The 26,306-nt window shown below is 40.6% G+C and overlaps 1 protein-coding gene across 3 annotated transcripts in view; it reads left to right on the top strand.

Annotated features, from left to right (window-relative positions):
- TRIO (trio Rho guanine nucleotide exchange factor) overlaps positions 1 to 26,306 on the top strand; it is a 251,839-nt gene that overhangs the window by 209,940 nt on the left and 15,593 nt on the right. Inside the window, exons 35-48 of one of the 3 annotated variants that reach the window (XM_042806835.1) lie at positions 6,695 to 6,987; positions 8,717 to 8,887; positions 12,936 to 13,031; positions 15,069 to 15,217; positions 15,963 to 16,029; positions 17,457 to 17,560; positions 18,173 to 18,242; positions 20,162 to 20,251; positions 20,943 to 21,035; positions 21,680 to 21,730; positions 21,949 to 22,026; positions 22,886 to 23,077; positions 24,036 to 24,213; positions 25,066 to 25,820. In XM_042806835.1, the coding sequence (XP_042662769.1) occupies positions 6,695 to 6,987; positions 8,717 to 8,887; positions 12,936 to 13,031; positions 15,069 to 15,217; positions 15,963 to 16,029; positions 17,457 to 17,560; positions 18,173 to 18,242; positions 20,162 to 20,251; positions 20,943 to 21,035; positions 21,680 to 21,730; positions 21,949 to 22,026; positions 22,886 to 23,077; positions 24,036 to 24,213; positions 25,066 to 25,820 (2,387 nt within the window). Of the gene's footprint in view, positions 1 to 6,694; positions 6,988 to 8,716; positions 8,888 to 11,864; positions 12,245 to 12,935; positions 13,032 to 15,068; positions 15,218 to 15,962; positions 16,030 to 17,456; positions 17,561 to 18,172; positions 18,243 to 20,161; positions 20,252 to 20,942; positions 21,036 to 21,679; positions 21,731 to 21,948; positions 22,027 to 22,885; positions 23,078 to 24,035; positions 24,214 to 25,065; positions 25,821 to 26,306 lie in introns of those variants that run through there. The other 2 variants (XM_042806836.1, XM_042806838.1) reach the window with 2 other exon arrangements.

Here is a 26,306-nt window from a genome sequence, read left to right as displayed (position 1 = left end):
TTCATGGTGATATGAAATAATGATATGTATAAGAAGGCATAGGTGAAGTGCAAGAGATAAGTAACTAAACAATGGCCCCAGCTGGCCCAGAGAAACTCACTGGAGATTGTGCATGAAAAGGAGAAAAATTTGCCTGAAAATTAGAACATGGGCTTCTGTTCAGTAGCTCTTACGTAAAAGCATGCAAGCCCCTGTGCAGTTTGTGGTTAGCAGAAATACATCCCCCCCGTTCCAGGGGGAGATAATCATGTTAAACTGATCAGGGCACTGGCTGTGATCTGTAGAGAGGTAAGAGAGGGTGGCTCAGTGAAGTGACACAGAGTGAGAACTTGATTGAGAAACAGTGCTAATGGCATAAATCTGTCCTTGACGTGTTCTGCCAGACATGTGGATGTAGCTGTCTTTAAATCTGAGCAAACCCGTGGTCAAAAGAGTGGAGTTGAGATCAAGACATTGCCTGTTAAAATACTAGCTGAGTACAGAGAAGCTGAGATTTAGTCTATTAAAAGCTTGTGGTTTTCACAAACTGTGAAACTAAACTTCAGCAGTGTGAGCAATTTTTAATACTTCCTACTTGTGACACAAAATATATTTCTCTCCAGAAATAGGAGAGAATAACAGTTTACTGCAAAGAACGAAATGCTCCACAGAGTCCACTCTCCCCTTCCATAGTGCTGCCTTGTGCTTGTAGGAATATACAAGATTTAGATTTGGGGTTTTGTGTCCATGTGGTCTGAATTCCAGGGAGCACAAACAGAACTACTTCTGTTAACCTGGGAAAGTTTGTTCTGGCATAATGTCATGCCTTCTTTTTTTATTCTTTTTTTTTTTTTTTAAGGAAAAAAAAAAAAAGTAAAAAACTAGTGTGGATGTCTGTTCACACACTGAAAATATTACAATTTGTATTTCAGAATAGCACGTAACTTCAAATAAAAGGCAGAAAAGGTTTGCTGACCGGAGATGAACAGTGAGTGTGTTTATTCCACTCCAAACACAAATGTGATTGAAGGATTTTCTTTTATGTATTGAGCACTAGCTATGAATATTGTGACTTTTTTTTTTAAAGCAACTAGTTTCATGAAATTCACTGCATGATCTCTCTATCATAAGTGAAACTTGTCCTTCCCAGGAGGCATGGTGGAAATTCCCTAATTGCAAGCCTGATAACGCTCAAGCTGCATTGTCTTTAAACAGTTACTGCTTTTTATGGTGGCTTCTTAAAGTTGAAACACGTCTAATGCCTTTTGATGTATATTCCAGTATTTGCTTACAAAAAATTACAAAGTGAGGGTAGTCTAAAGAGGATACCCAGCAGGAGAGAAATAAAATTCTTGACACATACAAAAGTATCTGAATGGCCTTGTACGTGGCAGATTGATAGCTTCCTGCTTCAAAAGCAGTTCCCAGGCAGAAACTGTGCATGTGTGTGTTCACAAATAAAATAAACCTCGCGCTTTCAAGCTTTCCCCATCCCATCTAATAACAAATGATGACTGTGTACGCGGGCGGGGTTTTACGGGCTTTTGTCATTAAATGCTTGTGAACTATTTTTGCTTCCTCTGATGGTACGTTGACTTGGCTCGGATTGGGATGTGTGTTTGTAGGTAGATGCAGGCTTGGCAGATCCCTGAACTCTAGCTGTTTGCAGTTTGCTTATTAAACTTGCAAGTGCATCAGCGTAGATCATGCTCTCCCTGTTTTGAACCAACAGGCAGGTCTCATCCCCAAATATTTGGAATGGGCAGATCTTACTGATCAGCTGGTTAATTGCTCGGTGTGATAGGTTTTCTGAGCTTTTTGGTCCTTAAAGTGCGTGGTGGGTGGCAGGTCTGCAGCGGTGGTGTGACACGCCAGAGGGGTTTAATAGGTTTGCTTTGCTCCGTTTTTTACTTATTGCCCCATCCCTGTTTCATACTCCAGACAGTGAAATGTTCTTATTTTTGGTTTTGGAGAATTTTGAGTTTGGAGGTGCAGAGCAGGCACCAGAGTCATTTTGATTCCCTAGGTAAAGGAGTCAGGTTTTTGTAGCCCCTTGTACTCCTTGTAAATACTAAAACTCTAAAAATGGCAATATGGAAATAGTTAATATGAAGCAGAGTCTTTCAAGTCATCAACTAGCTTAACATGGCTGATTTATTTTTTAGGGGAAAAACAGTTTATTAATCACAGATGTGCATGTTTCTAGTGTTAAGAAAGCTGGGACTAGAATGAGAATTCCCATTTCCCTTCTAGTTTCAAAAAATTGCCTGTTCATTGGAGGTAACTTTATCTACTGGTTTGAGGGGGTCAGAACCCATGCTGCCCGCCCTTTTTCTTTAGCTTCAAAAATATATTTATGGACTCTTAGTGAACTCTCTGACCTCACCACCGGAGCAACATATGTGGTTTTCACTTTCAGAAAAGTGGTAGTTAAATGCCTTCATTTTTTTATTGTGGCTATGAATTATAAAACAAGGCCCATCCATCAGGTTTTTTAAAATATTTTCTTGCATTACAAAGCTGTCTCTACTTGAGCAAATAGTGATTTTATTAAATTCGATGGTTTCTTATTGGGTTGATGCTGCTGTGTGCGATCGTTATATGTGTGGGTGTTTTTTTTTTTTTTCCTCTCCAAGATGGCCATCTGTTGCATTTATCTTTTTTCTAAAAGGGAATCTGACACTCACTAGAAAGTTTACTGTACTTGAAACACAGTTGGGGTTAGCATACCCCAAACTTATTCCATCTGTTTTGGTTTTAAAAGTAGATGTTGTTCTTGGTTTCATTTTGAATACTCCTTTCTCCTCTTAGCATGTTTTAGTGATAAAATATTCTTGAGCAACCCTAGAAAAACAATTTGCTATGTAGTCATAAAGGAAACAAAGCCCATTTAGTATAAACAATTCCAAGCATGGTAATCAATCAAACCAAGTCTGTATCCCTAATTATACAGATAGAAGTAGTATATAGTGCTGGAGCGGGGGGAAACCGAACACATCCATGTGGCTGTTCTCAAAGTGAAGGTGAAAGGTCTTTCTGTGCTCTTGAAGTGCTTGTATCGGATATTGATACTCCCTAATGCTTGGATCTGGCAATGCCTCTACATAAATATATGAACTTGAGTACCTCGGTTTTTTTTCATGACTGCTCTAGTATTGTAACTGGTCTCCTGAGGGAGCGGATGGGAGTAGGAATTGGAGAATCTGGACTCCTGTCAGCTGGGATGCGATGGGAAAATGGACGGCAAAGGGTCTCACTGGGAAAATCCTGGCATGGAGTATTTGTAGAATTAACATTGACCGATGAGGCTGTAGTGATGTTTTCTCCAAATTTAAGGAGGGGCAAAACATCAGGTCTGATCTCTGAAGAGGCTTGGTGTTCCGTTCAGGTTAACACTGGTGATGTTAAACCTCTTTTATTTTTATTTTTTTTAACCCCTTTTTAAATAAAATTTTATATTTAAGCTGATGATTTTATGGCAATGCAGTATTTTTATTCATTTTAAGCTTTTCCTTCTCATCCAGTGCTTCCATTCTTTTAAAGAGCAAAGTTGGAACAGTGCTATCATTCTAGTGTCCAACTTACACTTAGCCCACTTTTTAGATTCCCCCAAGCCCTAATAATGCTTCAATAAGTACTTCATGTTAAACTAATGCCGAAGATGAGAAGCAGTTACTTGCTGCATGCCAAATGAAAACTAATGCTGTGTGGGAGGATATGGCTAAAGTATGTGCTGCAAAACATGTCTGGCTAACGTTGTTTTGACTCTTAGATCCTCTCCACTTGAGCAGAGTCTATGTATTTCTTCCTGTTCTCTTCCCTCCTCCTGCCCACAAGCTCTTGGCTGACTTAAGAGTAGGAGTGGTACAACAAAAGTGCAGTCAGACAAAAATACTCATCTCCCACAGTTTCAGAGGCTCTGCATTGTGCTGCTTGGTTTTACAAGAAATTCAGTGGTTGATATGTGTTGATTGTCAAAAGAATGGGTGAGAATTTGAGGTGGTGAGCACGGGTTTTATAAAAAGAAAAATGTGTTTATTAACTGCAGGCATGTTACGTGCTTAGGGATAGGCGTGTTTATATAAAAGTAAATCTTATGCAATCAGTTACTGCACCACCACACTGCCTTTTTCTTAGAAAGGAGTCATTGTAAAGGAAAGAAAGGTAGCAGATACAAAAATACAAAACAGTACATGGTGAACTTCTGAAAAGGCTTAGTTGCTTTTTTTTTTTTTTTTTTTTATAAACAAGTGAATGTGCTCTGTTTTATTTGTAGGGAAGGAACTTGTATGAACCATTATTGGGAGAAAAAATATATACAAATGAAAGAAAAGTTTGGCTGAGTGATTATAACATCTTCAAGCTTTGGGAGTCTTAAAAAAAAAAAAAACTTTTAAAAAAAAACTTATTTAAAAGAATACCAGCACTGTTTTCTGCTTTTCTGTGCTCCACTAGCAGAGTGGCAGAAGGTAATTTATTGAAATACCCATCAGCTGATGTTTGCTGTGATTTCTGAAAAAGGGCATCTGATAAAAATTAAAAGATGCATGAAAGGTAAAGTTGAGTTTGGTGAAAGAGCAATCTAACTTCTTACAGAGGTTTAATAGGAGATTGCTTGGATTCCTGTGGAGAGCTTGCAGACGGTTGCGAATTTTGTTTGGAATTTTTTTAATAAGCAGACCACTTTTTTTTTTTAATAAAGTAAAAATCTGTCAAGATGTGGATGCTGATGGCTAGTAGGCTTGCTTTTTCTTATGTATATGTGCTGAGGACCCTTAAGCAGTAATCCAGGGGCCTTGAGGGATAATCAGATTGCAAGTTGAAAACCATTGTTACAGATAATTAATTTCTTCCTTATGTTTCCTGCTTCAACAAGAAAATAATGTGGTAATTCTGTAGCACTGCTATCCCAAGATTTAAAGACAAAGCCAGCTAGTGTAACGCTGCATCTGCTTTCTGGTAGTACCCATTACTTAAGAGCTGAAACCAGATTAATGGCATAGGAACTCTCCCGTGTGCAGCACATCTACAGCTGTGGCTAGAAGATCATTCTGTAGAAGAATCCTGATTCTGGTTGACTTGCTTTAAAGTGTTAGCAAATAACTTGCTTGATTGAAAGTATGCTTTATAACGTTTATTTCATCATCTGCTTTACATAAACATGATGGAAGTGATGATTAATAGCAATTATTATGTAAGTGTTCATCCAGTATAGGCTACAGAGCTTCCTGACATCAGAGCTGATGTATCTTAATGGTTACATGCCGTTTGGGTTTATTAGAATAGAGGTAAAATCCTGACAAACAGCCTGATAGATCACAATTTTTGATTCCAAGGAAGGGATGCCCTTTTTGAAACAGCTTGAACAGTGAAGGAAAAATAAGAAGTCCTAACTTATTATATTCACATTTTATGTCTCTTTCCCCATCTTAGTTCATAGCCATAATTTGCACTTAATACTCTATGGAAACAGAGCATGCTCACATACTTGTGTACAGATCCAAGGCATTTGGGTGTTTACAATAAAGTGTATTGCTACATCAGTGTGACCATTTTATTCTACGAAATTCAAACTACTTCTGGTCAGACTGGCAATGTGCCTCTTACAGAAAAGCTGCCAGAAGAGGTGACCTGAACATCTGTGTCAAGCTTCAAGGAGGAACACAAGCCCTGCATTTAATTCCCAGCAGTAGAAACATTCAGCAAAACATTATTTATGTCATCCTTATATAAACTATCTTTCTACAAAAGTGCACACAAGGGGGGGGAAAAAAAAGAAAATTTGACAACTTAGGAGAGTCTTGTTAATACCATAGAGGTAGATAATAGTCATAGGAGTGGTGTTACAAGAATGTGTCCAAAAAAAAAAAGTATGTTTTTAGGAAAAGAGACTTGCTAGGGGAAAAAGCCTTGTGCTGCATGGGGAAAAAAGAAATGTAGCCTCACAATAGCTAACAGTAGGTGTTTATCATGAGCGTACAGTGCAGTTCAAGTGACAGGAGCCTCGGTGGGAAAATAGTATTGACCTCAGGCACATATAACTGGCTTGAGAAAAGTGTATCCTTTGTTTGGCTAAAGAACTTCAGGCATTGTCATGCTGAGAAATACTGCTGATCCTGAGGTTTGAGCAAATGGTCTTTTAAACATTGATGTTCTGTGCCTTTTTAAAAAACAAACAAAACAACAGCCAGAACTCTGAGAAGATTTAAGCAAAAGACAGACATTCAACTGCTTTCTGGATTCTTCTTCCCCCTTTCCCAAGGTTAGGGGAAATAAATAATGAAAGTGACTGAAGCATTTGCAATAAAATTTGGTGTTTGAAAAATAGCAATCATTTTTACTCTTCATGTCTGTGCTCAAAGCAGTATACATTAAAAGATAAAACAAGCATGTCCTTCCATAAAGTTAGATGACATCAGGAAAACATGATCCACTACCAAATAAGTACCAGCAGTGGTGAGTATGAATTATAATTGGGGCAAGAGCAACTTAATGAAGCTTGACTGTCGTCAGCACGCAAGTGGTGCTTATGTGTGGGTGGCCGCGTGCAGCGTGGACACTGGTAGTTGTGATGTTAAAGGCCAGGTTACTTCAAAATAATCTGGTTGATTAGTCCGTAAATCCAATCTGACACCCATTATTACGTATATCGTTGGCCTTGTTTCTCACTTCCCAGTTTTTCAGCTTTAAGATGTTCCCCTTGTTCTTCTTCCAGACTCCCTTTCGGTCTCCAGTAACGACGCCAGTCCTCCTGCTTCGGTAACATCTCTTCAGCCCCACATGATCGGTGCACAGAGCTCCCCAGGCCCCAAGCGCCCTGGCAACACTTTGAGAAAGTGGCTCACCAGTCCCGTGAGGCGCCTTAGCAGTGGAAAAGCAGACGGGCACGTCAAGAAACTGGCCCACAAGCATAAGAAGAGTAGAGAGGTTCGTAAAAGTGCCGATGCAGGCTCTCAGAAGGACTCTGATGATAGCGCAGCGACCCCGCAGGACGAAACCGTTGAAGAGGTGAGCAGCTCAGCGCGGATTTCTGAGGCGTGTTTCTATGTTTTTTGAAGAGCTAAAAGTTGGCCTGTGAAAGCTGAGTGTCCGGCGGCTGAGCGAAGTGGCGTGTGCCATGTGCTCGTTCCTGATGCCGGCTGTACTCTGCCTAAGTACTGTGCCAGGCACAGTTTGTGCCCTTCTGCACTGAGACTGTTAGTAAAGGTCTGTGGAGAGGGATCTCAAGCTGAAAAAAGAGAAAGGGGAGAGTAAAAAGTTGTTCCTTGACTTTTGCTCTCCTATCCCACTCGGGGAAAGCAGCTTTGTGAGTCAAGGTGCTTCGTGTTCTGGTAATAATCCGGTCATTTTGTATTTTCTTTCCTCTTCTTGTTGATGGATCAGAGGAAATCTAGGGAGAGCTGCTTAACTGCTTAAAGCTGTATTTATACCTTGAGCAAGCATTAGAACACTGAAAAATTACTGGCCCTTCAAATCACAAGGTAGTTACCGTCAGTCAAATAATATACATGGCAGTTTTCACTGGAGGGAGGGAAACTCTGAACTATCCCAGATTTTGCCCCCAAGGGCATCTACTGGAGGCTCACCTTCCTCCCACAAACATGTGCCCATCCTTTGAAGCCTGGAAGTCCTGTATGAGCAAAGCCTGCCTCTGGTTAGATGACAGATTCTCTTCTGTTACAAACCTATGGTTCAGGCTGAAATGAATGGCATCGTACTGATTCCAAGGGCACAGCCATTTACATGCTATAAAGTTACTCCCTTTTAACCAGGCTTGAATCTGAGTGGTGGTTTTGGCAGTTATCATACAGAAAAGTGGTCTCAGGTGCCCAGTTATTCAGTACATTTTGTTTCTTGCTGCCGACATACACTTTACTGCAAGCTTGGAACATCGGTGAAGTTATACAGTATGAATGTAGGGAAAGAAAGGACTAGAGACTTGGCATCGTGGTGGGTTGGAAGGTTGGTTTGGGAAGGAATATTGGCCTCTGTCCTTGAATGTCAGGCTGTAGAAAGAGACCCTCTGTGATGCAGTTGCATCATTGTTTTGGAAGTATCTGTTATTCTGCAGTTCTGTGAGTGAGGGAAAACCAAAGGCCAGTGCCTTAAAGTCAGCAAAAAACAATAACTACCTATGCTGTCTTCCTTTAAAGATAGTTAAATTAGCCTGCGAGACCAGTTACATTAAACTTTGGCTAATTGGAATCATAGTTCCTTCCTTGTATAATTGGAAGGACTGTCTTCCAACACGACTGTAAAAGTTATACAAGCAGTCTGCTTTCACTACTTTAAGGGGGGAGAGGACAGAAAGGGTAATTGATTAAATACTTTCTGTTGTAATAGGTGGGGTTTATATCCTTTAGAAGTCTTGCTGTAAGGATTGGTACTTGAGATGCAAAGTTCTTGAGTTTCTAAGTTAGAGGAATGTGGCTCTTTACAGAACTGAACTTGGAAAGCAGGCATGGCTTTGTTAACACTTTCCTGTAGGAAATTTCAAGCTGAATGTCTTGTTCTCAGTATCTCAATCCATCTGCTTTTACCAAACACTGAAAACTATCTTTGGCATCTGCTTTTTTTCCCCCCCTCTGTTGAGGATTTGCACTGGATTTGTAGGATCATCTTGATTGCTTGCGAGAGGTGAATCTACAGGACAGACTTGCTTAAGACAAGCTTGTGATAACAAGCTCAATGCTACCGAGGAGAGAGCGGTGCTTGAATGTCTTGATTGCATTTACAGAGAGGTCGGAACGAGGGGCTGAGCAGTGGCACTCTCTCCAAGTCATCCTCTTCAGGCATGCAGAGCTGCGGAGAGGAGGAAGGCGAAGAGGGAGCGGATGCTGTACCGCTTCCCCCCCCCATGGCAATCCAGCAGCACAGCCTCCTCCAGCCCGACTCGCAGGATGACAAGGTACGGGGAGGGAGGTGGGGGAGGCTTCACGTGCTGAGATAACCTCCTGTTATCTCAGATGACTGGTGCAAATCTGCCTTCCCTTTCCAAAAGCCTCTGTAACCTACGTAATACAGCTTGATGGTAGGCAGAAGTAATCGCTGTTCCACTTCAGACAACGTTAAAAAGGTTTCCTGTGGAAAGAATGCGAATTAAATGCATCTCTGTTTTAAAAGCAGCAGTGCAGAAATTTCTCTACTAGCGCTCCAGATGTGAAAATGGACCGCCTTGTGTGTTCGCAGGTCTATTTGCATGTTTGACTGATGCCATCGTTAGTGTTTAGAATGTAATTGTTTTATAATCATACCTTTGGGTACTGAGGTTAAAATACTATGCGCAAACAGAGTTTATCTGGAGGAATTAAGCATTGTATATAAACTTTTTAGATTACAGGCTGTTCACCAAGCCCTGCTATTTTGGATAACCTCAGTTCAGGGGAAAAGAAAAAAAAAAAAAAAAAAAGTCTATGTACATGCCTTAGCAGAAGGAGCTGTTTACATCAACTCTAAGGTGTTTTTTTTCCTTCTTGGTTTTTTTCCTCTTTTTTTTTTTTGGGGGGGTGCCTAAAAAACAGGTGTAGTAAGAAGTCAATATCCAAATAAGGGTAATAATCCAGCTGTTTTTTGCAAAGGCACGTTAAAATTGAGGGTAAAAATTTTTGCATCAGTAATGAAATTCTGGAATGCAGTAGTAATTGCATGAAGGAGATATTACTTGCATATAATCTGTTTTTCTTAAATGTTCATACATTTTGAGGGTTTATTTCAATTTTCAACCTGGATCAAGCGTTTAGGGGCCAAGTATTAAGTCTGCAAATGGAGGTTTTTAGAATGGAAACGTTCTAGACATGTGCAACAAATAGGCACATGACTGTTTTCTTCCCATTTTGCTGCTTAGCATTTTTAACCTTTGCAATCTATAGCAATAAATCTTGTTAGTGAATTTTGTGGCTGGTTACTCACTGTTCTCAGTGATGTGGATGTTACTGATAACTTTGGCTGATCTTACTTATTTCCCGTTTTTTTCTTCCTTTTAAAAATACTGCCTTTCAGTGGGAATCTCACTCATCTCTGAAGCTATCATTAATAGGATCAAAATGGCTGGCTCCTATGCTCTGTGTGTATTTAATGCCTACATGCGTTCTAAATTGAAAAAGTGTAATATATGAATTGGGGAGTTAATATGTTGGGATATATTCCTGAAACAAAACAAGAAAAAATAGGCCAGCCTTTAGACCTGAGAGAATATTCTATTGCTAGAGAATAATAAACACAGTTTGAGGTTTAGAAATAGAATAAAAATAATGTTGGTGAAAATATGTTAAAATTCCTGCTGATAAGCTGCCGTATTTTCGTGTCCCTTCAGTGATATAAAGAAAAAATGATATGAAAATCTTACAAAAAGGTCTCCATAGAAAAACGGATTTTGCTTATATAGTTCTCTTTACACAGCAAGAACAGTTATGTGAAGGGATATGCTTGTAAGTTAATGAGTGTCCGCTCACTTTTGTATTTCTGGTGCAAAGTCAGACCTTTACCACAGTAGAATCAGAGGCTTTGATTAGCTTTCAATCCCCACCGAATTCTACTTTCACTTCTTAACAGGTTAACATGCACCCACTGCAGGAAAAACATGTTGGGACTCTTTTTTAAAGTAGCTTAAACTGCGTTCTAGAGAAGACTTCTGAGTAGTTCAAATTTGGTAACGTTAATATTATACCGTAATTCTTCCAAACACGTAAATAGTGGTTCTTCTGTGGTGCGTTGTTTTTGTGCAGTAGCTGTCCTCCTGCACGGTGGGAAGCAAAAAAAGTCCCCTCACATGGCAGCGTGGAAGGTTGCGTGTGCCCCTCTGAAGTCCACACAACCAAGACACACCACCAGTTTCCAGTACCTAAAGCAAATGCTTTATTGGAATGCAGAAGTGAGAAGCCAGAGCAAAGTTTTACCCGGCAGAAGTCAGTTGGCTCTATTGATGGAGTTACTGATTTTAATAAAAGACTCGCAAACAAATTCCCGGTTGTCTGCCTGCTGGGTGGAGTCCTCCTTCACATTCCTGCCACGCTCTGTGGTTTCTTGGGTTGCTCAGCTCCTCTGGATCCCAAGGAATGCCTTCTCCTTTCTGTGACCTCTGAGGCTTGGCTATCATCTGTGCCTCGCTGCAAGCATTTCGTCCTCTCTGGGGCTCCTGGTCTACACTCCGTGCTGGGAGCTCCCTGCTCGCTGGGTTTCTCCCTCCCTACCCAGCCCGCTGTGGGCTCCAGCAGCATCTCTACCCCTCCTTGTGTTCAGTTACTCCTTCCACCTCTCCTTGCCGCCTGGGCAAGGGATGTATTCTGCTCCCAGAGTGCATCAGCAGGAAGGTCAGCAGGCAGACTTCATCTGTGCAGCTTCTTTTTCAGGCAATGTGTGATATAACCACATAAACTGGACACCAACCAGTTCTGAAGGCTTTACCAACAGGCACACCCCGTATACTCCCACAGAGGAATAACAGAGAGAAGGGACCTTGACCAGAGTCCGATTCCGACGCTGCCAGTGTTTTGTAAGGCAAAGCTGAGCTCCACAGCCAAAGTGAAAACCCACAGACAAGCACAGCTTTGAAAAACCTGGGCGACAGTCAGGTGTCGGGAGCGTACAGTTGCCTAAAAGATGCGCAGGCTGTGGGATTGCTCGGTGCATGCAAACACCATGTGCTAGGCCGTGCTGATCGGTCTGATATCACTAAATAACACAACCATTTTCTCCCCTAAGAGCTCATCTGCACAGTATGCATTCTTCCCTTCGGTAGAATCATGGGTTTGCATTTGATGGCAGTTTACAAGTTGTTTGCATTTAATTTTTTGGATAAGCAGTATTAAAGTTTCAAGACCAGTGATGTTAATATGAAACTAATTATTTTTGCTTTTTGTTTTCTCTTTTTGTAAACTCTGATGCAGCATTATGTTGACTTGCGTTCTGTCTCTGCTTTGGCTCAGTTCCCATATCTTTCCATTTAAAGTTGTCTGTATTTCCTTTGGCTTACCCAACCCCAGTTTTCCTTTCCGAATAAGGCAAATGCAAGGCAAACTACCTAAAATCTGTATATTCTTTTTTTTTTGTATTGACTTGTGGGGAGCCTTGTTACACTCATGCTTGATTTGAGCAGAACCTCTTGTGTTAAGTCATTATACGTGCCATTTCTTTGTCCAGCTTGTTGGAAACAATTGCAGGACAGCTTACCCTGTGCTACATGATGTTCACTGTGCTGCTCGTAATATGAAGTAAGGTTCATATTACACCCTGTTTCCACTTTCCAGTTATTTAATGATAAATGTAATTTGCAAATAACTCTGTTTGCAAATTACTACGGCTGAATTTAATGGCCCTCTCCCAGAGTCCTTTACTGTGAACACCTTTTACCTTCAGTTGTATCTATAAACTGGCATTTTATAGCTTATGAGGCCAGAGATCTTCTTTGCTCTACACATACCATTGGGGAAAATGGATGGCACAAGGAATGGTGAGCTCAATTTCCCCTCTGAATCTGGGCAATACACCCCAGCTCCTTTAGAAAAGTAAATGCCCCTGCGTTATTGGTGTATTCTTTTTCTTAGCTTAATGATGCTTCCTCCTTTATTTCAAGTCATCTTGGTTCCTTTTACTGTTCTGCAGTTGCTGCTTTGTTTAATCAGCAATAAAATACGTTAACAAAACTGTTTTGTTTTCCATTGGATCAGCTGAGGCAATTATTACAGCTGTTTGTCAGGCCGTTATCATAATCAGCAAGATGAAGGGTATTTCCTTGACTTCTATGGCATGTAGGAACAGAATTTTTATCCCAGCATTTAAGTTCTGTGGGAGTTACTTAAAATTTCCAACTCCAGGCACCCAAGTTGGAAGGGATGATCTTAGTATTATATTACACTGACAGTTATTGTTGGCTCTGACAGAGAAGTGAAGGAAGTCTCTTGATCCTTGAGCAAGTACTGTACTAACTCTGGGATTCCTTCCTTTGTGTCATTGCACAGACATCTTCTCGATTACTGGTGCGGCCAACCAGCTCCGAGACACCCAGTGCTGCAGAACTAGTCAGTGCGATCGAAGAGCTCGTCAAAAGTAAAATGGTGAGGCTGACTGGCAGATGCATGGGTTTAAAGAAGTTGCGTCAAAGAAAAGCTACCTCTGTTTGACTTGTAAAACTTGCTGTCTGATTCAAAAGTCACTTCCTGGGTTGGTAGGTGGGTCATTTTGCACACCCTCTACTGTGAAAGCACTTACTGAATAGGTAAGTGGACGTGTAGAGAAGCAAAAAGCAATAAATAATAATAAGAAGAGACAGCAGGAAACATACGTCCTATGAGTAGAAAGAAAATGACCTATTAGGAAATGCATGCAAAGACCCAGGGTTTTAGCCTGATAGACCTTTTTGAGAAGAATCCCTGAAACAATTTATAGCAAATCTTGCAAGGTTCAACAGTAAAGCAGAGAAGCTTCACAGAGAAACATGTATACTATCTAGCTGCTCTTTAGGCAACATTATAATGAAGAAATAAGTAAAAACTGTAAAAAGATCATTTTCATGTGTGTCCCCTTTCTTGATTTGTACTATTTGCTAACAGGTAGGAGGAATTTGCATCAGTTTTTGTAAGTTTCTGTGTTTCTGAAGGTGCTCACTGACAAAGAATAGGGTGTATGGATAATTTCAGAAAAGCCCTACTTCATGTTCAAAACCCAGTCCTGGAAAAACTACGTTAGCTGACTCTGTTTGAGCAGAGAGATTAGGCTTTATGCTCTCAACAGGTCCCTCAGCAATTCCGTGATTCCCTCAAAACTTTTAAGTCTAGATTTTGCAACATAGACCCTATGGGGCTTAGTAGAAGGGCCATTGTGAAAACTACAGAGAAATGCAGTATGGCATCCCCATGTTACCAGAGACTGCTATTTCCCAGGTTTGTTCTAAATTTAAGCAGCTTTGAATTTCAGAATGAGAAATTTTAATTTCTATTTTCTCATTCAGAAAGACTTGCACTTCACATACGTTACTACATGAAATAATTACTTCACCCTCTTAGAATATAAACTTTGGTTTTTACTTCTTTTGCACCAGAAGGGTAAATAAGAAGTAATCTATGGGAAAATTCAACACAATCTTTTGTAAATGGAAAGTTTAATAGTCCATGTGTCTTTTAGGCAGCCTAGCAGTGGATATAACTTAATGATCCATGCATATAGTCCCTGATGGAGATGTGCTCATTTCACAATTTCAGCCAAGGGTCAGCTTCCCCTGTTTTTGGGGCTAGTCATATCATTATTGGGTTTTTCCTTTTTGTAGAGAAAGAAAAGATTACAGCTGCACCCCACCCTGGTGAAGTAAATGTGTCTTGCATTAAAGTCTGTATCACATGCAAGGAAAATGTGATACATAACTGTAGCTTGATCCAAGCTGATGGGATTGAATTGAAGAAGCCCAATAAATATTTCGTAGAAGCTTGTTCATATTCTTTCTCCCATGGCTTCTCTATCTTTTATACAAACAGAAGCCTGTGAACTCCATGCAAGGGAGGCATTGTATCTGGCAGAAAAGACAGGGACTCTTCCCTAGGATCTGAACTGTTGTGAAGCTCAAAAGCAACACTGACAGTGTAGAACTCATTATTTTCTTCAGTGAGTCAGTATTTTGGCTAGTTATTATGATAAACAAAATGTCTGACAAAGAATGCCACTTCTGTTGTGTTAAAAAATGTAACATCCAAAGAATTGCCTTTAAAGCTGTCCTATTTATTCTTGAAAGTAACTTGCATATCCTAGAACTAAAGTATGGCAAATATAATTTGATCCCTGGCAATAAGCACACATCTGTGTAGCTACTTACATCCTGAGCAGGGTAGTCTGATTTTTAGCCCTTGCTGCTCAAACCAATTGAACTCCTTTATTTTCCTGTGAAGACTGACATATCTCAAATGCACTTCTATAAGGTTAGGTCATCTGTCCTGGAAAGCCAAGTTTTTGGCTGGTTTCCTGGAAGCCTGACACCTCCTTTGACAAGATATATGCCAATAATTGATCTCCTATAGGTTCCCATGTGCAGCTGCCTGTAAATGTGTCTTGTAAATAAAGGGGAAATAAATCATTGTTGCTGTTTGTCTTGAACACTTTCTCAGGCCCTGGAGGACCGTCCAAGTTCCTTGTTGGTGGATCAAGGTGACAGCAGCAGTCCATCCTTCAACCCTTCAGATAACTCCCTTCTCTCCTCCTCATCACCCATAGATGAGATGGAAGAAAGGAAATCCAGCTCCTTAAAAAGACGACAGTAAGACCGTGTTTTCATTCTGGTTTTTTTTTGCAATGTTTTGAAGAGATAAATGAAATGTTTAAAAATTGTCCATTTTGAACTGGCAGCAGAATCTGTTAGTCTGAAAGGGGGAGGGCTTGTATTAGGTGTCCAGCATGTAGTCACATTATGCAAAGGAAATTTTTTTTTCTCAAACATTTAGTTGCAGTTTCAGTTTCCTCTGATTTTTAATTTTAGTCATACCTGTGTTTGACTTTTGTCACGTGTCAGTTATTTAGGAAGATGCTGATCTTTAAATGTTCAGAGGGCTATTAGGCTTCAAAAAACTGGGCATTCCCCTTGTTCTGTTTCACTGCTCTCTTAATTTCTTTATGTAGGAGTAAACTGTTACCATGGTAGAACAAAAACATGCCTGGTTTCAAAATTATTTTAATCTGTGGGTAGAAATAACATTTCATATACTTAAGAGTCTCCAGACCAGAGACATAATAGCATTTTATTTTAAACAATAGTTAAATGTTTAATTTTAATGACACATGTAAGAAAACATCTGACTTCAGATAAACAGAAGCGATCCTGCTCTGGTTACAAAGTCAAAGCAGCATCTTGCTTAGAAAGAATATGCATTAATTCTTCCATCTTAGCTCTGCTTTTCGAACATATGTGACTGCAAACGTGTAAAAGGCTGTATGCTATTAATCCTCTTTAAGAATCTGTTTCATTTTTAATGGAATATGTGTTCACCATTTTCTTTCCATTGTAGCTATGTCTTACAGGAATTAGTGGAGACAGAGCGAGATTATGTGCGAGATCTGGGCTATGTAGTTGAGGTATGACGTTTTTCATTCTCTTGATTTTTTTTTTTTTTTTTTTTTTTTTTCCAAATGTGGTTCTGACCAGCTGTGTAGCTTGAACCTCACAATTTTTTTCAAAACAAAACAGGAAGAAACTGAAAATGTGAATGTTTGCATTCTGAGTTTTCCCTCCTGCGGGCTCTTAATGTTTTAGAAATACTGCATCAAATCTTACTCCCTTCTTTCTTCCTGTTATTGTGTGCGCTTTACTGTTGTTCTGAGGAGTCTAGTTCTTTGTCATTTTTTAAGATCACTACCTCTGGCCTAATGGTATCTTACACTAGGTGGTTTTATTTAGCACAAAAGCACTGTAGCTCAGCATATAGCACAACTATCCTGGATTTGAAAGACTTGCTTCCTCTCCTACTGCTAGGCTTCTCTTAGACTTCCTAGTTTCCCCTTCTGTAAAATGAGGTAACATCACACATGTCCCTTCAGTCTTCAGCTACCGACAAAATGCATTTGGAAGAGTAGAGAAAATGAGCGTGACAGTGAATTTCATCCTAACAAGGTTCTGTTCTTAAACTCTGTTTAAAGGGAGGGAAGGAAAGAAAGATCAGCATTGTGATAGTCTTTTTACAGTTTTTAAAGGGTGCATTAGAAGGCTATGAACAATGTATTTTTGTAACTAACTAAATAATTTTTGATGAAAATACTAGACATCAAAACATAAACTTTACAAAGTAAAACCAGACTTGGCTAATTAGGAATAGAGGTATTGGGTAAAAATAGAAGGAATAGAGTTACATGAGTATTACAAAATTTAAAAACACTCCCAGCTCTAACTGTGTGATAGAATTGCAGAGACACACACGTGTACATACACCAAAAAAGAGAAGACGGGACTATGGGAAAATGTAAGAGAAACTTTATGGCAACTGGAACGCTTGCTATTAGAACTGATGTTCGGGTTTTTTGGGTGTTCGGTTTGCTCGTACCGCAAGCAACAGTCCATGCAGTGCTGTTCCCATGTGCAGTGCAGCTGCTTTCTTCCTCAGCACGCTTTGGTGTAGTGTTAGTGAGGGTGCCTGAAGTAAGAAACACTGAGCAAAGGAGTGCAGAAGCCAGTTCCGTGGATTTGACGTGTGCTTGGTAACAGCCCTACCAGGCAGAGCATTGCAGCTGCTTCAGACAATAAGGAGAAGGGCTGTGCAAGTTGCCTCTGTTCTTTGAGTCTGTTCATGCAGGCTGAATTAGCCAGAGTGAATTCATCCTTCTAGCACTGGGCAGTGTCGTGTAGGCAACTTCAAGCCAATTTGTGATACTTGGTGTCTGTGCCCTTGTGCCCCAAGCAAGCTGTTGTCATGGGCAATTTGGAAAGCTTCTCGGAAAAAGGGGATTAAAAGATAACTCACTTTTTTTAAGTTAAAATGGTCACAGTGCATGTCCTTGGACTGTCGCAGGGCTACATGGCTCTTATGAAAGAAGATGGCGTACCCGATGACATGAAAGGCAAAGACAAGATTGTATTTGGAAACATTCACCAGATTTATGACTGGCACAGAGAGTACGTATTAACTTGAAAACCATCTGCTGAACAATTCTACCTAAAAATGCTAGACTGACTTTAAGAATTTTTTTTTTTCCTCAAATGTTGAGATACAAGGTGCTTTGAATTGTAGACACTGTAGATTCAGCTTACAAATGTCAGTATGAATATTTGTTTTAAACAAGGATGCTTATATGCAGCAAGTGCTTCAACTGAGAATCTATAGTATGGATAGTATTATGTACAGAAGTGAATATGTTCTTTGAGACTTTGTTTTCAAAAACGCTTCCTCTAAGAATATAGTCTAAAAAATTTGTTAGAGGTTATCATGGCAACATGAGCACCTCAAGCATTCAGACTATTAAGGAGAAAAGTTTCAATCAATATATAAAATTAAAGAATTTTATTAATGAACACCAGTATTTTTTCATCTTGACATGGATTCAGTCCTTTTGGAACCCTAGATTAAAATATTACACTGTTAACATTGTCATTCTGGACGTACATTGATATCCAGAGCTGCTGATAGGGGACACAAGGTGGACCTTGCAGTCAGACCACTTTGCCTTGCAATTACCTGATGCTATAGTGTGTGCTATCAGAAAAAGTATTTATTCTGTCTGTGTTCAGCTTCTTTTTAGGAGAGTTGGAGAAGTGCCTTGAAGATCCAGAAAAGCTGGGATCCCTGTTTGTTAAGCATGTAAGTGCAAACATCTTTGTTGGCAAACCCCTGTTGCTGCTACTGACCAACATGTTTGATTATTAAGGATTTATCTGTGGCACAACACTGTTACTAAAGAGGTATAAAATATTCTTCACTGTAAGAGGTGGAGAGATACCTTATAAGAGCTTATATGCAGTTTTTGTCCCCAGTATCTTCCTGTGGAGTGAAAATAGGAATGAGGGCCCCATTTCTCGATTCAGGTCCAGTTCTGTGGAAGGGAATTGTCATTTCATATGACACCTGCCATCTAATCCCTAGTATACATGCAGTACCATGGAATATAGGAAACAAAAATAGGAGAGATGCTCATTCTTCTTTCTTGTTTCAGTGCATTCTAGTTGTGTATCCTTCTGTATCCCTCCCCACTGAGTAGTGGTTGAGATTCCTCCCTCTTTATTTGGGGAAGAAACTGAGAGTGCCAGAAATTCATTATGTTTCATTTTAGTTCAACACAGTACCTTTTATATAGCTTTATAAAGGTCCCTGGTTTTCCACTTCTGTTTATTAAAAGGAATGATACATGTGGATATTGTAACACTTCAGAAGGAAATCCGATGAACTGGTTACCTAGAAACTAGATATCAAAATTCAGGACACATCGGACATGCCACTAATCAGTCATTTTGGTGTCTCTTTATGTAGAAATACAATTTAATATCTGAGATGAGGTCTCAAGGTACTGCAAATCATGCAAAACAGCAGAAGGGAACCTCGCCTGCTAAATGTGATCATTTGCACAAGTATGCAAAGACTGAAGACAGACTGGATTAAAACAGATTTAATGGGTTTCAGATTTTCCCTGCGGTCTCTGCTTGAAGTCAACACCAGGGTAGAAAAAGACCACAGAACCAAACATTAATGGAGCAGACAGTAACACTGGAAGCCAGGCCTAATTTCTGGACTGATGATGAGGAATGAGCCATTTCATTTCTGAGGGATTATTTAAAAAAAAAAAAAAAAAAAAAAAAACAGAAAACCAAAACAAAGCAAAAAAAAAAAACGGCATGGGGAAAGAGGACAATTCTGGCACTGGTAAAATGGGGAACCTGGAGGAAGTCTCTCCCCCTGTTTCTTATTGATATATTACTTTCTCCTGGTATATGTGTTAACTGAGTTATCTTTGAAAGGCACCCTCACCACTCCAGATGGAAAGGCAAGCTGTGATGCTATTAAAATGTCCTCTAGCAAAACCCTGACTATCAGCTAGAACATGACAATTCAGTTTCTGCTCTTAATCTATGTTCTGTGTCCTTTTCAATCTCTGTCTTATTACTTCCTTTTTTTGCTTTCTGTTTGTCTTCACTGGTCAGTATTCCATAAGTCTCTGAGCAGCAAAGCCTCTAATGGCAAACCAATCCTAGCAAAATTATAAGAAAAGTTTTGGAGTAGGTAGTAGACATATATGGTACGTCTGTTTCTTAAGCAGCAAGGTCAGTAATCAAGAATTAATCTGAAGTTTTGCTCTCTCTCTTTTTCTTTGTTGCCTTGGTGTTAAGAGCACGTGCACAAAATACAGAATCAAAATCAGAATGAAAAAATATTAACACCGCCATTTCTAGGCTATGTCACTTACATCCCCACTCAAACTCCAATAGGACAGCTAATACTAAATAGAAGACTTGAGAGATCTCCCCTAACTGAACAGGAGGAGGTCATTAATATATTAGAATAATAATAAGATTATTAAAATTAAGTAAAAAATATTATCTTTCAAAGGCTTCATCCATTGCTCTTGCTAAAAGAAAAAGATAACTTTTCTTTTAACTTTCCCTCAAAAGGACCAGTTTAAGTTCATACTTTTGAACAGCTGTGCTTCTTAAAATAATAGTCCGTTTCAAGCTGGCATGTTTTTTTTCTTGATGATGATGTATCATTCTGTATCTTTCTTCTTCTAGGAGAGAAGGTTGCACATGTACATAGTTTACTGCCAAAACAAACCAAAGTCTGAGCACATCGTCTCAGAATACATTGATACGTTTTTTGAGGTGAGTTCCTGAGGTAGGATATATGCAAGGTGAAGGGCATGTACAAATCATAAGCATTATAAGATCTGTTGACCAAAACAAACAAACAAAAAAATCAACCCTGCACCAAAAAAAGAAGCCAAATCAAAAAAAAAAAAAAAAAAAAGAACACCCCCATTCTCCCCCCAAAAAAGGCAGCACATATCATTTTTACTGTTTTAAATTATAATTTCTTGCCATTTCTGTACTCTTTTCTCAAGTCTGATACAGGCTCCTACAGATGTGTTAGAGTCTAGGGGAAGAAATCTAAAGTTTAGGTATAAGATACTAATTCATTAGTAGAGTCTCATCCTTCTAGGCCTAGCCCAGACAGTTAACAGTGCATATTATATGAAGTGACAATTATGGATGAGCAAAGATCGGTGTTGAAAATAGACTATATACAACCTGTGATTGAAAAATTACATTTCACTATACAATCTGTTAAAAAAAAAATACGGAAGATGCTTGGAGAGGGGAATACCTTGGGAACAAAGCTGATACAGGATAAGAGGAAGGACTCCAGCTTTTGCTAGCTGAAGATTAGATTCCGCTCTGACTGTTGCCAGTGCCTACTCTGATAGCCATCAATAGCGATATATCCTGCTATGTTTCTAACTCAACAAAACAGAGTTGTTTGTAGCAAAAAAAATATTTGTTGTACAACCCTCAGGATCTAAAGCAACGCCTGGGCCACAGACTTCAGCTCACGGACTTGCTAATAAAACCTGTGCAGAGAATTATGAAATACCAGCTGTTACTAAAGGTAAAGTGATGTCGAGATGAATGATTTAATATAAGTCCTAATGGATGTGTTTTCTTTTTAAAATATTGCTGATGCTTTTTCACCCTTCTCCCAAACAGAACCCAGATTTGTAAGCAATGTCATATGATTATTTTCTGAGCATATTCAGGTAGCTATAAAAATTGCAGTAAATAGCTTGGGCAGAATTTTGCTTTTTCTTATAACAGTTAAAGACCAATTGAACTCAAGTCAGTGACATGGAAATGTTCAGAATTTGTACCAATGTCATATGAAGGGGAGAGGGATCTCCCAACTGTTTTCAGATGTAAATGTGATATGAGTTATTGGGACTCGTCCCAACATTTCCATGTACATATGCAACCATTTTAATATCACATAAATGTTTACTGAAGAGCAACTCTATGTATCACAGAGGTCATTGCCTTAATATACGTTCTTGTATGAGCTAAATCAAAATAGTGAATAAATATTTAGAAACAAGAGGGGGAAAGCACTGCAGCAAGAAGCTTTAAAAAGAAAATTTTTCTATGTGTCTTCTGCAGTCTGTCATTCTCTGACAGAAGGATAGCAAATTCAGATTTTCTAAGATTTCTCTTTGCTGATTAACGAGAAAAGAACTCATTATTGTTTTTTTCCTTTTTCAGGACTTCCTCAAATATTCTAAAAAAGCTAATCTTGACACAACAGAACTAGAGGTACTTGAGACATTTTCTCTTCATGATTTGAATGGTCTTTACTCTGAACTTCTTTTGTTTTGACAGTCACTTTCCTTTTCTGATCTTCTTGGTAATGTGATAATGAGTGTTTACTTTTCACATCTCTGTTTTAAAGCAACCATAGCAAATGAAACAAAATGTTATGCTGCTAACTCATTTGGAAAATAAAGCTTTGACTTTTTATTTGTCTTGAACAGAGAGCTGTAGAGGTCATGTGTATAGTACCAAAACGGTGTAATGACATGATGAATGTTGGCCGCCTGCAAGGATTTGATGTAAGTTGGCTGAGGTTTTGTTTAGAGTTTTTGTCAGGTCCTCTAGAAATTAACTGTTAATGTTGTGAAGAGAAACGAGGTAGCATGCTCCCTCACTATCCGGTCAGCTGGTGCAAAAAACAGTGAAGGAAAAAATCAAGTCTTAGCCCAGCCAAGGACTTGATCTGGGGAAACTTTACCTGTTGTGTCACTCGCACTAGGTAAGTCCTCCTGCAAAACCTAGGAAGTGCTGGTGTTATTACAATTCCCTTATTGACTAATGACTTGCAAAACAGTGAAGTGGTGTTATCAGCAGGTGAGCAGACCTGACTTCGGTAGTGTAGACAAAGGAGTTGCTAAAGTCAGGAAAGTACCTGAGGCAACTGTAGCCTTTCTCCTTGCTTTGCGAAGTCTAGAAGAGATGGAATTTGGCTGCTGAAGCAGTATGCATCAGCCAGACCGTAGTCACATGTTCTACTTGCAAAGCCCTTTCTGCGCTGTGTTGCAGGTATGAACTTGAATTCTTCCCCTTTTCGGCACCCTGGAAGGCACGGGAAGAATATATGAGTCCCTGGGAGTTACTGAGAATAGAGAGGTGAAAGCCTTAGTGTTACAAGCCTCAGACTGAAAGGAGTATGAATGGAAAAGGGTAGAGTGGATTTGGGGGGGGGGGGATTTTGCTTGATAATGTTTGTTTTCTGAGAAAGGGCACAAGAATGTCCTTTTTATAGGAGGATTAATGAGTATTTCGTGGCCAGCGGCCCTCAGAAGCTGGGAAATACACAGAGCTATTTTGGCACGAGCGTGTGGTCAAAAAGGTTGATTGGAGAAAGAAATGAAGAACTGCACTAAATGTGTTTCTGCTTGCCTCTGTGTTTAGGGTAAAATTGTAGCCCAGGGTAAGCTCCTGCTCCAGGACACGTTCTTGGTTACAGACCAGGACACGGGACTTCTGCCACGCTGCAAGGAGAGACGGGTCTTCCTGTTTGAGCAGATTGTCATTTTCAGTGAGCTGCTAGATAAAAAGAAAGGTTTCTCCATGCCCGGATTCTTGTTTAAAAACAGTATCAAGGTAACTGTTGTGTGTGTGAGTCTTTGCGTCCCCTGCACAAACTCTGCTAAGGTAACAGTTTCCAGTTCAGTGTGGAGTCCCTTGTGCCATGTAGATGCGCAATCGTAAAGCACAGTGAGGTGTCAGTCATTTCCTGAAATTACTTCCTATTAAATTTGTGCTCACTCTGACGACGGATGGAAATCCTTGGATCCCAGTACTCTGATGCTTCCCAGGTGAAGCATACCAAATCAGGTGTTCTTGTACAAAGCTGGACGAGCATTCGCGGAGAGTTTAGTCTTCAGCTGAGTGCTGTGTGTACAGCCTATTGCAAAGCCACTGAAAACAAAGATGGTAACTTTTTACGTATCCCTTCTTTCGAGTTTCAGCTGAAACCAGTCCGAATGCGTGGGTAACATTTGGAAGTAGTGCCACCTTCTTAGACACGTCAGCTCTTCCTCAAACAAAAAAAGCATTTACCTCCACTTCAAGCTTTCCCTGAAACAAAACCCGACAGCAGGGCCCACCAGCCCTCGTCGTGAAGCGTTTTAGGTGGACCCTGCTTCCTTTGGTTCACCTCGGTGCTCTGCCTGCCACCTGAGCATCCTGCTTAGCTCCGGCTGGGCAGCCTGTTCCGAGGCATTGCTGTATCTGCAGCAGAAGCCTTCGGTCTGGGCCAGTGGTAGAGCTCCATAGCAGGCTCAGCATTTTAAATAACACAAAGGGAGAGTGAGGGACAGTGGCCCGTACTGACCAACTAGAGATTGTTCAGGTACAGCACGTCAGTAAACTGGACACTAATCCTCTGTTTACTGTAATCCTTCATTTCGTGTTATTATTTTACTGAAGGAAAGAATGGTCATAATTTGAAGATATGATTCTGAGCTCCTAAGAAAGAGATTTTAGAGATACGTTTCTCATAAAATACATGAACCTAAATTTTTTTTTTTTTTTTTTTTTTTTTTTTTTCTCCATGAAGGTGAGTTGCCTTTCCCTGGAGGAAAATGTGGACAGCGATCCATGTAAATTTGCACTAACATCAAGAACGGGCGATGTCACAGAGACCTTTATTTTGCATTCTGCCAGTCCAGGAGTCCGCCAGTTATGGATCCACGAAATTAACCAAATTTTGGAAAACCAGCGCAACTTTTTAAATGGTAACTTACTTCCTCTCACTGAAAGTTCCTAATTGAAGGACTTCTCTCTCGTCTGTTGTTTTTTGGCTTGGGAATGTTTTGCAAGTTTCCTTTTTCCTGAGCTAATACAGAACAGTTGGGGGATATGTGCCGCATTTCTGCTTCGGAGCAGATGCTTGCATTTATTATAAGGGTGGTAGTCTGCATTTACATGGTGTTCTCTTGGTGAAATTTTCCAAATGTTTTGTAGGAGTGAATCAAGATTGGCACCATCCGTTGGGGTGGAGAGCTTGTGTACCCCTTTTAAGCAAATGCAAGCCTTTAAAGACTAAATCCAACTGGAATTCTAAGCATCTATTCAGAATATGTTTTGCTTCTGTTATATTGGTGGCCACTGTTGTCACATCTTACTGTGGCAACAGCATTCAGATTCTGCAGGAGAAAAGTAGAAGACAGTAGTGTCTGCTGTGGCGCTAGAAGGTTCTTGCTGTATTTTTGTATCCTTCGGTTGTGGCCCTCTTTTTTTTTTTTTTTTAAAAAAGGGCTGTAAGGGATGGAACAATGAGCTGAGAATTAGGAGTCACACCTGTGTTTTCCCCAGCCTGGCTGCTGACTGACAGTGTGATCCTAAAGGAAAATATTTCTCCCTGGTTTCAGATTTTTCATCTTTAACAGAGGTACTCATAGCAGATCGTGAAGGTGTGATACAGAAGAGTGACTTGAGGTCTACGGCACGTCCGGCCCTGCTAAGGGAATTTACCTTATTTGAACAGCACTCCCCCTCTTGCCAATAAACGCGTCTGTTTTAAACTGTTCCTGTCCCCTTTCCTGTCCTCCTTTCCCTGATCGCTTCCCCTCCCGCCCCTGTTGCAGCCTTGACGTCCCCGATCGAGTACCAGAGGAACCACAGTGGTGGTGGAGGCGGCAGCGGGACGGGCAGCGGTAACAGCAGCGGCCCCAGCAGCTGCAGTGGCATCCCCAGCTCCAGCCGTAGCCGGCCATCCCGGATCCCCCAGCCTGTCAGACACCATTCCCCAGTCCTGGTCTCCTCTGCAGCCTCGGCCCAAGCAGAGGCAGACAAGATGTCAGGTACGTCCATTCACAATCTCTCCCTGCCACACTACAACACCTCCTTAGAGACTGGCCTGAGCCAGCCAGACAGGCACCCTCCCAGTGCAGAACCGGACGGTGAGCAGATTCCCAAGATGAAAGTTATCGAAAGTCCCAGGAAGACAGCGGGAAACATTTCTGGCTCGGCTGATGGAGCCCAGAAAGACTCGCGTGGAAGCTCGGAGGACAGTCGGGCAAGAAACAGCATAGGATCGCTGACGCTTGGGAAGCCAAGGCCGGGAGCCATCTCACCAATGAACTCTCCTCTCTCCACGACTTTCCCTTCTCCTTTTGGCAAAGAAACCTTCCCACCCAGCAGCCCCCTGCAGAAGGGCTCCTTTTGGAGCTCCATCCCAGCCTCCCCTGCCAGCCGCCCTGGCTCCTTCACTTTCCCTGGGGACAGTGACTCCCTCCAGCGGCAGGTCCACCGCCACTCTTCACACAGCAAGGACACAGACCGCATGAGCACATGCTCCTCGACCAGCGAGCAGTCAGTTCACTCCACCCAGAGTAACGGGGTAAGAGCGGAGCACCTCTGTCCTGCGAGCTCTTCTAAAACCTTCCCGTGCTCCCTTTCTGTGCGTTGCCATCACTCTCCGTACTAACTTCTGGCTCTCCAGCGCTGTAACTGCTCTGAAATAATCAACTGTTCAAATACCTTCTGCACATTAAAAAAAAAAAAAAATAAAAAATTGTCTACCTCTCTGTGTATGTATACATACAGACACGGGTATGTATACAGACACAAAAGCAACTGCTAACATTAGGTGCAATTTCTGCCTCTGCTGAAAACATAGAGCACTGGGCTGATACTAACTTGCTCTCCTTGCTTTTTTCGTCTCTAATTTGAAGGCACATAATTAACATGCTGAAACGTGGCAGCCAGAGCACCTTGGGGTATGCGTTGCAGCCAGCACTTAAATCTGACTTCGAGATTTTGGCAGATTGCCTTGGGGCTTTTTTTCCCTTTCACGCACAAATCCGCCACCATTGTCCTGTTGAGT

Source organism: Tyto alba, unplaced genomic scaffold (genome assembly GCF_018691265.1).
Source record: "Tyto alba isolate M040663 unplaced genomic scaffold, T.alba_DEE_v4.0 Super-Scaffold_48, whole genome shotgun sequence".
NCBI lineage: Eukaryota > Metazoa > Chordata > Aves > Strigiformes > Tytonidae > Tyto > Tyto alba.
This window is presented reverse-complemented; position numbering and strand designations above follow the sequence as displayed.